We start from the raw sequence: 12,683 nt of genomic DNA on the forward strand, positions 1-12,683 counted from the left end.
ATCGTGTATTCGTTCCTCTTACACAGAAATCCAGGCGTTTGTGAAGCATTTGCCAGTGCTTTACAAAATAAGACTACGTATGAAGAATGACAAGATTGGTCATGTGTACTAGTAATTATAATAAAGTAAAAGCCAGAGAAACCCCTCCCCGACCCCGTTTTATGAAAACTTAACATTTCTAAACCTGCTTAATCCAATTGTATGGGACAGAGGGCCAAATGAAATTCAGACAACACTCAGGAAATAACCCTGGATAAGGTGCCAGTCCATTGCAAGCCTCATTCACACACACACACGCACATTTTAAATACAGTTTTCAGTACAGTAATAATGATAACGATTAACATAATAATATGTTAACTAGTTTCTTGAATAACTTTGTAAACATAAAACATACAAAGCAGCATTAGGTTAAAATTCCTTGTTAGAAACTGGAAAGAAATGATGTGTTTGTTCATCTTTATAAACAGTATTGATGATTGTTTAAGAGATGCTCAACAGGGAAAATGACATACATATAAAATACCAAAAACTAACAAAAAAGGGAAAATATAGAGCAAGAGCTCAATGTTTACAGTATTTTAAGTCAAATGTGTATACAGTACCAAGTCATCAGCAAAGTTTTTTCAAAAATATTTTTTCCATCAGGTTAGAAAGGAAATTCATCTACATTACCATATAATGTCATTACCAAATTTTGCAGGGCTTGTGTTATTATCCAAAAGTTTGTTATATATGCTGCTTCAGTTTTAACAGCCTACATTTTTTTCTTCTAACTGCTGATTTTTCAAAGTCGCCTTACTTATTACAATTAAAGCTAAAATGTGCATTCCAGACATTGACTTACTAGCTGTCCAAATTTGTCCATGTTATCTACCAAGGGGGATAACCATAAGCTCCGGCTGCCCCGCAACTCTGCCCTGGATAAGCAGGTTTAGAAGATGGATGCATGGATGGAAGGATTAATATTTATACTCCTCCATCTGCAAATGAGGTCTCGGCAACAGAAATGATTAATTCTGTTACAAACACTCTAATGATGAATCACTCCAACTCTTGTGACATCAACTAGCAGACTTTTAAAGAAATAATGACAAATTTTCATCAGCATGTATTACATTCCATTTGTGGACACAACAGGTTGGACCTGCTTTATTCAAATTACTTCCACCTACAAGTTCTACAAGGAAATTGCTTTATCACTATTCAAAGTTACATGTTTTATTAATGCTCTCCAAAGAAAATAAACATACTGTAGGTCACTGGAGTATAGTTAGACTTATACTTTCCAGATAACATGCACGCACTAGAAGTCGGACAGTAATATTTTGTTGCTTCCTACATTTCAAAATGTTAAAAAAATGAAAAGATGTACCTTTACACTGTAGAAATGCAGCACAGTGGAGTAGTAGTTAGAGCTTCTGCACCAGGGCTTTAGGACCATTGCTTCAAATATTCATGTGGAATTTCCATATTCAAGTCTTGCTCAGGATTTACTCCTTCTGTAAATATAATACTATAAGAATGGGTTTGGTCTTCTGTGACCCTTTACTGGAGTAACTGATTTCAGAAAAATAACAATATTCTTACATTCACTTAATCCAACCCATGGTTACAAAGGCTGGATTCTATTCATGTGCCATCAGCCACGGTGACAGTCCACTGCATGACCCACATAAGTGCACTCACATTTATCTTCCAATTACTAATATGTGAGAAGGTATAAAGTCCACAAAGAGAGCAACTAGACATAGGAATCTAACTAAAGAAAATTAAATCATTTATGAGAAAAAAAAACCTTTCACAGATTTTATTACAGTATTTATTATTGCAGCCACAGGAAAAAAGTAAGGCGTGTTCATGAAAAATAGAAAATAGGTGTAGATACTGATGACTTTCTAAGGGGATGGGTGATGGACAATTTAAGGGCATTATACACTTCTGAATGAGCAAAAGGCATAAACCAGTTTGGGCCTTGAGAGAAGCTCTTCCAAGTGTTATGAGCCCTTAAGTCAAAAATTGTCACCTCCTCAGTATTCCATTAAAGCACTTCTATATTTTAATAAAGCCCCTTGTGAGAAACAGATATTTACTGACTTTTTGTGGGAGCACTGCAGGGAGATTTACAGTAGTTATCCAAGATTGTGCCAGTTTACACTAAATTACCACCCAAAAAAATTTCAATTCAAGGTGGTATTATAGCATCAAAAGATACTTTACATCTTGTGTACTTATTATAGTAAAATAAAACATACAGTATACAGTATTAGAGTCTTTTCAGAACAAGTGCAATAGTGTACTACAGCATGCATGTAAATGTAGCGATAGATAAAACTAGCATGATATTTCACAGCAGTACTCTATGTTCCTAAAAACTAGAAAGTCACAAAGCAGCAAGTCCATAATAGCAATAAGCAAACCAACTCCTGGAGTACTGTAGTGGTTGGCAACCTGACAAATCTGTCCATCCATCCATCCATTATCCAACCCGCTGAATCCGAACACAGGGCCACGGGGGTCTGCTGGAGCCAATCCCAGCCAACACAGGGCACAAGGCAGGAACCAATCCCGGGCAGGGTGCCAACCCACCGCAGGACCTGACAAATCTGTCTCTTTTGAAAATATTTTTAATATAACATGGAAGGTAGGCAGCACAGTAAGCCAGTGGTTAGTGCTACTTCACAGTTCCAGAGTCCAAGACTTGAAACCAGAACACTGTCTGTATGTGGAGTTTGTATTTTCTCCCACTGTCAATGTAGGCTTTCTATAAGTCATGAACATGTGGGTAGTTAGTGTCTCTAAACAGGACCCATATTATCAAGTATGGTTATATACATATATAAGTGTGCTATCCCATCCAGGGCTGGTTTCTGTATCGTACCAGATGATGCAAGGCTAGACTGTGAATTTGAACTAGATAAAACAGACACATAAAATGGAAAGATTTAATATAATTATTAAAGATCATCTGCTCTTAGTTCAGTGACACTAGTCACTAAGGAAAATTAATTCACATTCTTTAAGTATACAGTACCTTAGAGTGTACCTAACAAGCAAACACCATGACTGCCAGAGTATCACCCAAAAACATGTTTAAAACTGGTTGCACTTATCCACTTTACACTTTGATATCTCTATATCTGCTTATTCCTCTGGAAGCACAAGTTACTTGTATAATTTCCCATTTACCAGTGCTGGACAGTCCAGCTACATTCTCAAAAAGAGAGGAGAGGACTGAGAGGAGAGGTTGGGAGCAGGCACTGAACCCTCATAAATACCTAGAAAAACACAAAGAGGACAAAAATATATATAAAAATAACTTTAATAACAGTAACACACAAAGAAGAATTTCAGGGTTGAACACGAAAGTACAGAGTAAATGTCAAAACAGGAACACCTACTGCCCCTTTGGACATTACTAAACATGTCTTAAGTCTGTGTCTTTGGTGGGGTGACACACTCACCTGCCAAGTTCACCAAAAAACTAATTTTTACACCCAGTCATAAACTAGTCATGTGGAAAAGTAGGTACACCCCATGAAGTGCTTTTTTTTAAACATATGTAGACATATCAAGATTTTATCATCATTTAAACAGAATCGATAGATAAATGTGATATAATAAACATCATGCCACATTTATATCTTGTAGTCAATTGTATCACTTAAACAAACATAAATGCAAATTTCACATATGGAAGAAGTTGGTGCATCCCTACATTTATCAGTACCTTCAACATCTAAAATGAGAATCTGGTGCACCAGATCAGGTTGCAAATAACTGAAACATCATTAGAGATGGTTTTGGAAATAGTCTTATTTAAACCTCTTTATTTGTGTTTGCTCTTCATTGTTGCAAACATGAGAAAGAAGGGTATATACTGTAAGTCTATGAGTCTGAGAAGGGATTTAAAAAGATCTCCAAACAATTGGAAAACAACCTTTTCACTGTCAGGAAAATCATCTACTAGTGGAGAAGATTTCAGACAACAGCCAACATATCCAGGCCAGGCTGCAACAGTACGTTTAGCCCAACAGTACAACACAAGATGCTAAAAGAAGTCTTTAAGAACCCCAGAATTTCATCACAGGACCTACAGTTAGCTTTTGTTACTGTTGATGTCAAATTGCATGAGTCTACCATTAGAAACACACAGCACAAATAAGATCTACTGTACATGGGAGGTCTACTGGGAGGAAACCTTTGCTGCCCAGAAAGAACATCAGGACAAGACTAAAGTTTGCCCATGAACAAAGCAAAGACCAGACTAATGTTTAAGAGTTATTTGGCCACAGTAGCAGAAGACATGTTTGGCAAAAATCTATTTAACCAGAACTTGATACCAACTATAAAGCATGCTGGTGGAAATGGCATGTGGCTGTTTTGTAGCATCACGACCTTGGCAGTACACTATCACAGAATTCACTATGAAATCTTCATTGTACCAGTGGGTGCTTAAGGATAATGCAACACCATCTGTCAGAAGACTGAAGGTAAACCGAATGTGAATCTTGCAATATACAGTAATAATGACCCTATGCATACCATTAAATTTAGACAGCTAAAAAGAAATTGAGTGTTCTGGAATGGTCAAGTTAACGCCCAGGTCTGAATGCCATTGATTTTAAATAGGCTATGTGTACAAGATACTAATCAAACTTCACACAACCAAAAGAATTCTGCATTATCCTCACAGGTGGCGCAGTGGTAGTGCTGCTGCTTTGCAGTAAGGAGATTGTGGGTTCGCTCCCCAGGTCCTCCCTGTGTGGACAGCGCTTTGAGTAGTGAGAAAAGCACTATATAAATGTAAAGAATTATTATTATTATTATTATGGAGGAATGAGAAGCAACTTTCTCCCATTCATTGTCTGAGACTGACAGACAGTTACAGTAAACACCTATTTGAGGTCGTTTCTGCTGAAGGGGGCAATACAACCTATTAGAGACAAGGGCTTACTTACTTGTACCACAAACAGAAATGCCACATCTGTTCAATTTTCATTAAAAAAAAATATTGCAAACTTTGTTTTTTGCCCTTAATTGAATCAGCTGTATCTAAAGATATTATTTAAATAAAGATCTGATATGTCCACATATGTTAAAAAAGTTTAAAAAAAAAAAGAAAAAAAAAACCAAAACACTTCATGGAGTGTTACTTGTTTACATGACGGTATCTCTCGAACCTGGCCTCTCTTCACCCCATTAGTTCAGTATTAACTTTTTTCTAATCCAGACTAAAGAATGGCTCTGGTACTCCATTAAATTCTCTCCAAATTCCAAAGGGTCACTTCTGGCCATATCTTAGAATCACGTTCCATGGTCTGAGCTTTCTTCCAGATCCTTGCATTCCTGCATCTTCACACCTTCACGTACCCTTAAAGAGACAAATCTCTCAGACTGTCTCCATACAATTGATTTAAAGAGGCAATATAGTCCCAGCCCTTCTAGTTCATGCTAACGTCCTTCTGTGTTACAGTCTGGAAGTTCTGGTTTCCTGCCAGTCCCCACTCTGAAGAAAGGCAATATGACTCTGCTTCCATTTACTTGGACCTCATGCTGTTACCCCATTGGTCTGAAGGTGCACTAAGCAAATGAAGAACAAAAAACACCTCATTCATCTCCTTTTTGGTGTTTCTGCCCATTGTCCTTTGGTGGGGCATGCGCCATATGCATATGCATAGGATTTACCGTTCTCTATGGTAACACACATGCATCTGTTAAGACTTCTGTTGTGGACATTATGGCTCTCTCTTTGTTCTGAAGGCCTTCTCATAAGACTTTAACCTTGCCTATTCTTGTAAAATGGAATTAGACTTATCAGCCCAGAACAACACAACCTATTACAAATACAGTGTGCTGTAGTAACAATTACATTCACCAAAACACAAGTTGAATGAAAACCACCATGCAACATGCACACAGTACATACATAAATAGTACTATATAATCTGTTTGTATAACATTGTCAATAAATCAGTTTATAGTTTAAATCATCCAATATTAACTGACGGTACATCCATAAATATATACCACATACAATACTGAATGCCATTGTGTCTATTTTTGTTATTAATTTAAAATAACAAAGGTAAAAAAAGCCAATGTGTAATACGTGGCATTAAGAGAATTCATCTGGATAATGTACAGTGCATTTAGTTATAGAGAACCATTCTAAAGGTTAAAGAGAAGAAAGAATATATAATTAAAAAAAGAACATTTGATATGGTTATAATAACTTTACTTAAAATACGAAAATCCTATTTTCACCCATAAACCTATAGCTCAAACGCAAATGGCATACGTCATAAGCACAAATTGAGGTAAGAATTTGGCTGACATAATTTGAGGTGCTGTTAAATACTTTTAGAATTTGAAGAATACAGTCTTACAAAAGAGTGCAGCTTAAAATCTGATATGGTGCAGTTTGCTTTTCTGAATAAGCAAGGGAAAGAAAACTTCTAAGTTCAGACCTATGGCACTTCTCTTTCCTTCACACACCAATTTAATTAGATCCACTCAAATTACATTGGTATTTCACATATAGTGTGCACATTAATAAGATATTTAAAAAGTTTACAGAAATCGTTATAATTACTAACTCATGTATACTTACCGTCTAAATGAAAATAATGTCTAAACATCAAATTCATCACTCAAAGGTAACTTTGTCTACCAAAATCATTTAATGCAATGACAGAACAACTTTAGAACTGCCTGTGAAAAATATATACGCATTTAAAATTATGAAAATATATTGTATTTGCTATGCCATAATAATCTTAACTTACAATGCAAAATTAATATAATATTTAAAATAGAAAAAACACAAAGAATAAAAGTACATTATATGATAAAGGAATGAATAACCTTTTCTGAAAGTGATGATTCATATACTTGGGAAATTAATAGCACAGATTCGTGATTTGAAACTATTAAATGACATAATGCAGTTTTTAAATAGGGAGAAATTAGCTCTGAACAGGACTCTCATTTCTATATATAAAATTTGGACATTTTACCAATACATTCTCATGATTTGCTGTATTTAGGTCTATTGTAGAATTTCTCAGCCTAACTCTTTAAAAAAAAAAAAAGGTTTAAAAAAGTCATGTTTTAACATACTGTACATAATTTTGTGATTTTAGAGTCCTTTCACACATTTAATGATTTTTAGTAGGAAGTTTTACATTTTTAGTGTTTAACATTTTGTGTTTATATCACATATTTTGCATTTATACCCCAAAAAATGCCATTTACTCTATCCCTTTCAGTGTTCTTCTAAAAATATATAGACTTTTTAATTTACACCTACAAATGATTATTTTTATCTGTCTGCCTGAAAGTAATTTTGTCAGTTTAAATCAGCCTTGTAATAGTACCTAACATGCATTAAACATGTCTGTATTTATTCAAAATGTAAAAAAAAATTATAAAAGACCTGAAAATACTTCCCACTCACATTCCAGAAAATATTCATAGTTACTTTTCAAAATACTCTATAACTGTAACTGCCTTCCTGCTAATTCACAAAAATTATAAAGTAAAAGATCTCACCAGCATGTACCAAGTACATAACTTAAGAACAGTTAAAGCTTAAGAAGAAGCACAGCTGCTTTCTACAAATGCCTTTATAAAACTTGTCTCATTAAGTTATCATGCAAGTTTTCTATTGGTCACTATAGGGGGTGGGCTTTAAAGTAAAAATGCTTATTTTATGCAAACCATGGTTAGTGTACACACAATATATGACACATAAATAATACTGCCACACTAGTTATACAAAAGAAAGAAAATGACATTTTAAAAAACAAGAAGTAACAACTGTAAAGCATTTCATGGTACAGGCAAATTATTTATAGATACCTTAAATATGACTGAGAGATATTTTTATTGTTAAATAGCTGACCTACCAAATTAAATAATGCTTAAACCACAATAGCAATTATAATAAAAATAACAAACTGCAGGGCAACTAACTCAAGGATTTGTTAACTTATCACTTGATTGCAATTAAAATAGAGTAGACAACTAAAATTAAAAGTGTCATCCAAAACTGGACAAATAATTGTGAACAGTATTATTTCAAACTAAAACCCAATAAAAATAAAAGTCTTAGTATCACATGACTGACACTATATAATGTATAACATCCAATAACTATATACATAGAGTAAGCAACTATCACTTACAGTATGGAAATATACACTTCCATGACCAAATAATTATGCCCTCACCCTTTGTGCACTGATATTATAATTGGTAGTGTGCTTTAAATAAAGAAATTGAAAAAAATATTTTCCAAAAAAATATAGTACACCAAATTTTTTCCACATGCCAACGAAAAACATGTTTAATTTTCCCTTAATAAATATACATGTGTATTTGCTTGCAAGAGTTTGGTGTGCAATGCAGTGGCACAAGTTTGAATCCCAGATACATCAGTTTTCTGAACTGTCTTTTTCCATGGAGTCCTGAGAAATGGGTTCAAAAAAATGAATGTATAAGTGGGCATTTAGAAGTTTCAGGATATACAATACTGTATCTATTTTAAACAGAAAAGTCCAATACATAATTCCAGCAAACTAATCTTGTTTTGAGAGAGCACTTTAACACATAATGCAACCTCAAAATATATCAGCTGCTGAATTAGGAACATTTATTATAAAAATGAATGTAAATAATCTAAAATGATAAGCTTCAGTGTTTCTTTCTTCATAAAGATGTTAAATAATTTTGTTGTTTAAAAGAAAATCAGACAGTTGAAAGCATTAAGTAATTATTGTAAAACAAAAACTGTAGCTGTAACTACATTAAAAACAAGATTTTTCAAATCACAAATTTATGCCAGGTAGCTGTGAAATGAAGAACAAAACAACTTGAATGAAACATGTATTAGTGTATTCACAAGATTATCAGTGGCATTAGGTAGTGCACAGGGGTGTGCAACAGGTTTAAAAAAGGTGCTGGCTATACTGTAGAATTATCTAACTGGTAGAACATTAATATACACTAAGGAAATTGGTTTTACGAACTTGTCAAGAAGACTTTTGACAGATTTATACTTTGGTTTTTTTTTTTAAACGGTATTTAGGGCTTGCCTTTTCAAATTCATTAACTTTGGATAATTGTGTTTTCACTCCTTTGCAAAAAAGAATGCTGCAACTGTACAACTGGTTTCCTGATTAGTTTTTGCAAAGCTAATAAAGTTTTCTTTAAGCTTTACATCTGGGGTCTTATTTTGCACTTATAATCCTACAAAATGTTTTTTTTCTTTTAATTCTTTCCTTTCTGAATAAATGTAGTGTCACAGTAGCATGTGAGAAAGGTGTAGATTTTGGTAGTTGTTAATGCTCATTCTCTGGTGTTAGGTAGGAACCAGATTTACACCTTTATAAAAAGCTATGAATAAATTCACAACACAGTGCTTTTACTTACCTTTAAACAAACTATGTAGATTAATTCATCCAGGAAGTAAATTGTTAAACTTAATTTTCCATGGCAATTAGGTAAGACATGAAATTATATTAATACAAATACCAATGAGAATACTCTCTCAACCAGCCACTTTAAGTACAAAACACAGAACGGCTTTATTACTATATTTTAATTTTTTTACTTTCATTCTCTTGTGGTATTCTGAACAGCATTAGCATCACAGCTGATAATGCTAGTATTGCTCCAAGCCATGGAGGTCCACAGGGACTGAATTCTTGAGCAAATCCTGAAAGTATAGGGGCAGCTACACGGCCCAAAGCAGCTATTGACTGTCCAGCTCCTATCAAGGTCCCACTGGCCTGTGTTCCACCACACCTAAGTTCTAGATCTGTAATGCATGTTCGTCCTATAGTTGTAGAAATGGAAAAAAATGTGGCACACAAAAAAACTTGCCAAAAAGCAACTGCACTAGCATAAAAAAATATAAGACAGCAGGTGAGAATACTTGAATGCAGCAGCATTGAATATGTATTGCCAAGATAGAGTTTTGTTATTGGTCCAACTAAGAAGCCAGCAAAAGCTCCAATTGTGCTACTGTAGCTTATGAGGTAACCTGTCATTTTTTGTTTTAAAAAAAACCTCTCTTCCAATGCCAGTGCAAAGTTACTATAATAAAGCATGACTGCTAAGGTCATTAGAAAACGGATTGAAAAAACATCCCACAGGTTTGAACTAAGAACAATACTGATCTTCTGAAGAACTGAGGTAAACTCATTCCATGCAGGTTTAAAATGTGTTTTAATGGAAGCCATTGAGATTAGACTGTTTTCCACATTTGAAGTCCAGGGTTGTGCTCTATCTCTGCGATGATTTTTTTTATTGTTAGAAAAATGACTTTGAGCAACAGCAGTGTCATCCCAGGGTAAGATCCATACAAGACCTGGAAATGTAAACAATACAAACAGAAAGTGTTTAAGATTAAAAGATACTTTTGAATTTAAATGTACTTCAGTGGCTTAACACTGGCACTGCAAAAAGAAAATACAACTGTACTCTATTTAGCTTCCTTTAGTTAAGCATCAGCACAAAAACAGCATAAAAATAGCTTATGGCAATAATTCTATCCATTTTCTAAATCTGCTGCTGCCACATCATGGATCCATCATCCCAGGATCAAATCTCATAACCAGAGAGTGTCCATTCGGAGATTGCATTTTCTCCCTCTCTGCATGTGTTTGCCTTCCACACCCCCACAGGTATGTAAATTAATTTAGCTGGCAATTCCAAATTGGCTCCAGCATGAATGTAGGAGTATGTTTGGCCCCACTGCAACGCTGAATTAGATTAAGAAGGTTTGAGAATGTTACTCCTATTCCAAGTCACTGGGGATCAAAGCCTATTCCAGAAATTTTGGGTGTAAGGAAGGAACCAGCACTGGAAGAGGTGCCAGTCCACCACTATACACACTAAAGCACACAGCTTAAAAACTACTACATAGCATGAATGTCTTTGAAATGAGAAAGCCATTTAAGTAGGCCTAGACAAGAACTATCCAATAACAATCATCACGAACTGTCCAATAATCATCTAACTTTGCTGCACTGAAAACAAAGCATATTCTGAAGTGTCATTGAAGTCCAGTGAAGCTGCACTTCAATAGATTTTAATGGAACGTGCTGCTACAGGAATGTATGAGATAAAAAAATTATGTTAAACAACTTGCAAGAAATTATTGCTGATGAATGAACTACCCATCAATTTGAACACGTTCTAACACACTCTTTGTAATAACACTGTAAATACAGCAGTACATATCTGATACTTTTTTTTTGACATTTTAGAGGAGGCAGAGCTTCCCTTGTTGTCTTAGAGCAGTTGGCTCTACTACATACTGGAAAAACCAAGCTTTATGTAATGTGTGCTAGACATTTTAGCCTTTTAGGGGATCTTCACAAGCTCAACTTGTAATTTATTCATGTTACTTCAATAAAAAAAAAACTGTAGTATTTTAGTAGGTGCAGAATAGTTTACAGATGCTAGGAAGAAGAAATAAAACAGGTTAAAATGTGGATGATGCCCTTTAAAACTGTGAAAATGAGAAAAAAAACACAGACGTATTCATTAACATTTAAAGGTTGAAAGACAAACTACAACTAGATAGTAAAAACGAGTTTTATAACATTAGCTCTGATTAATATGTTGGATCAAGACTAGAAACATAACCTGTACAATTTTATATTAATTTTGTTCAATACAGTTCTTCTGTGTTTGACTGTGCTTTGTTTTTTTAGCTAGAATGCATTTGCAAATGAGCATTCTGGGATTAAAGAATTAAAGAATTAAATGAGTTTTATGTTACACTATTTTGATTTCGCACATTTTTTTGTTTTTTTTTACTTTTAATGCATTTGGCCTCCATTATATTTACTTTCACTTAAGGTATCATTTAATCCACTTGATAAATTATGTATAACCGCCTGTATAAAAAGAGGCTTGATGCTGTCACTACAGGCTCCACTCAACATGACCATGAACTATATATAAAATTTAATGTGGGTATGTGTACTTGGCTCATATGCATATCTATTTGTTGAACATGTCTTTGCCAAATTTTGCATAGATTTCTCATTTGTACAGAGAAAGACCATAGACTATGTTTTGTCCCAAAATTTGACCACACCTGCGGTTTATTAGGTACAGTATGTGCCCCAGCAGGTATTTTTGGAACTTGGCACTGGTATGCAATATTGCTCCCCATAGTGTGTTTAGATGGTGAAATTTGGGACTGAGGATACAATTTTTCCCTCTTGGAGAATTTATTTAGTGACTGCACTTGCATTTTACTACACATCAGGCAGCACAGGGTTCTCCTCATAGTGAACAGTAACAGTAATATTATTGTAATTGCAGTAATGTTTTCTACGGAAGCCGAGAGAGGATGTGCAATATTTTTATTTTTTCAAATTGTTTCCTTCGAGATAATGGAATAATTTTATCGAGATCTTGATAAAAAAAAAAGATCTTGTTGTCTCGAAATTATGAAATAATTGTATCTAACATTTAACTGTTTAAGCTTATTGAAGCCACGTCCTGTTTGAAATGGCAGAAGAGCAGAACTGTATTGATCAGTGCATCACATTTTTGTTCAATCAAGGGATGACGCAGGCTGAAATATGTTTATGCCTTAGTTTAGAAAATAATAACGTTAGTGTCCATCATTTAAGAAGACGGTTAGCAAGGCTTCAGCT

At 34.4% G+C, this 12,683-nt stretch overlaps 1 protein-coding gene across 1 annotated transcript in view; it reads right to left on the bottom strand.

Annotated features, from left to right (window-relative positions):
• Nucleotides 1-9,217: 9,217 nt before the first annotated feature.
• mfsd9 (major facilitator superfamily domain containing 9) overlaps nt 9,218-12,683 on the bottom strand; it is a 33,080-nt gene continuing 29,614 nt past the window's right edge. Inside the window, exon 6 of the mRNA XM_028800650.2 lies at nt 9,218-10,375. Coding sequence (XP_028656483.1) covers nt 9,597-10,375 — 779 coding nt within the window. The 3' untranslated portion in view covers nt 9,218-9,596. The remainder of the gene's footprint in view (nt 10,376-12,683) is intronic.

Source organism: Erpetoichthys calabaricus, chromosome 4 (assembly GCF_900747795.2).
Source record: "Erpetoichthys calabaricus chromosome 4, fErpCal1.3, whole genome shotgun sequence".
Classification (NCBI taxonomy): domain Eukaryota; kingdom Metazoa; phylum Chordata; class Cladistia; order Polypteriformes; family Polypteridae; genus Erpetoichthys; species Erpetoichthys calabaricus.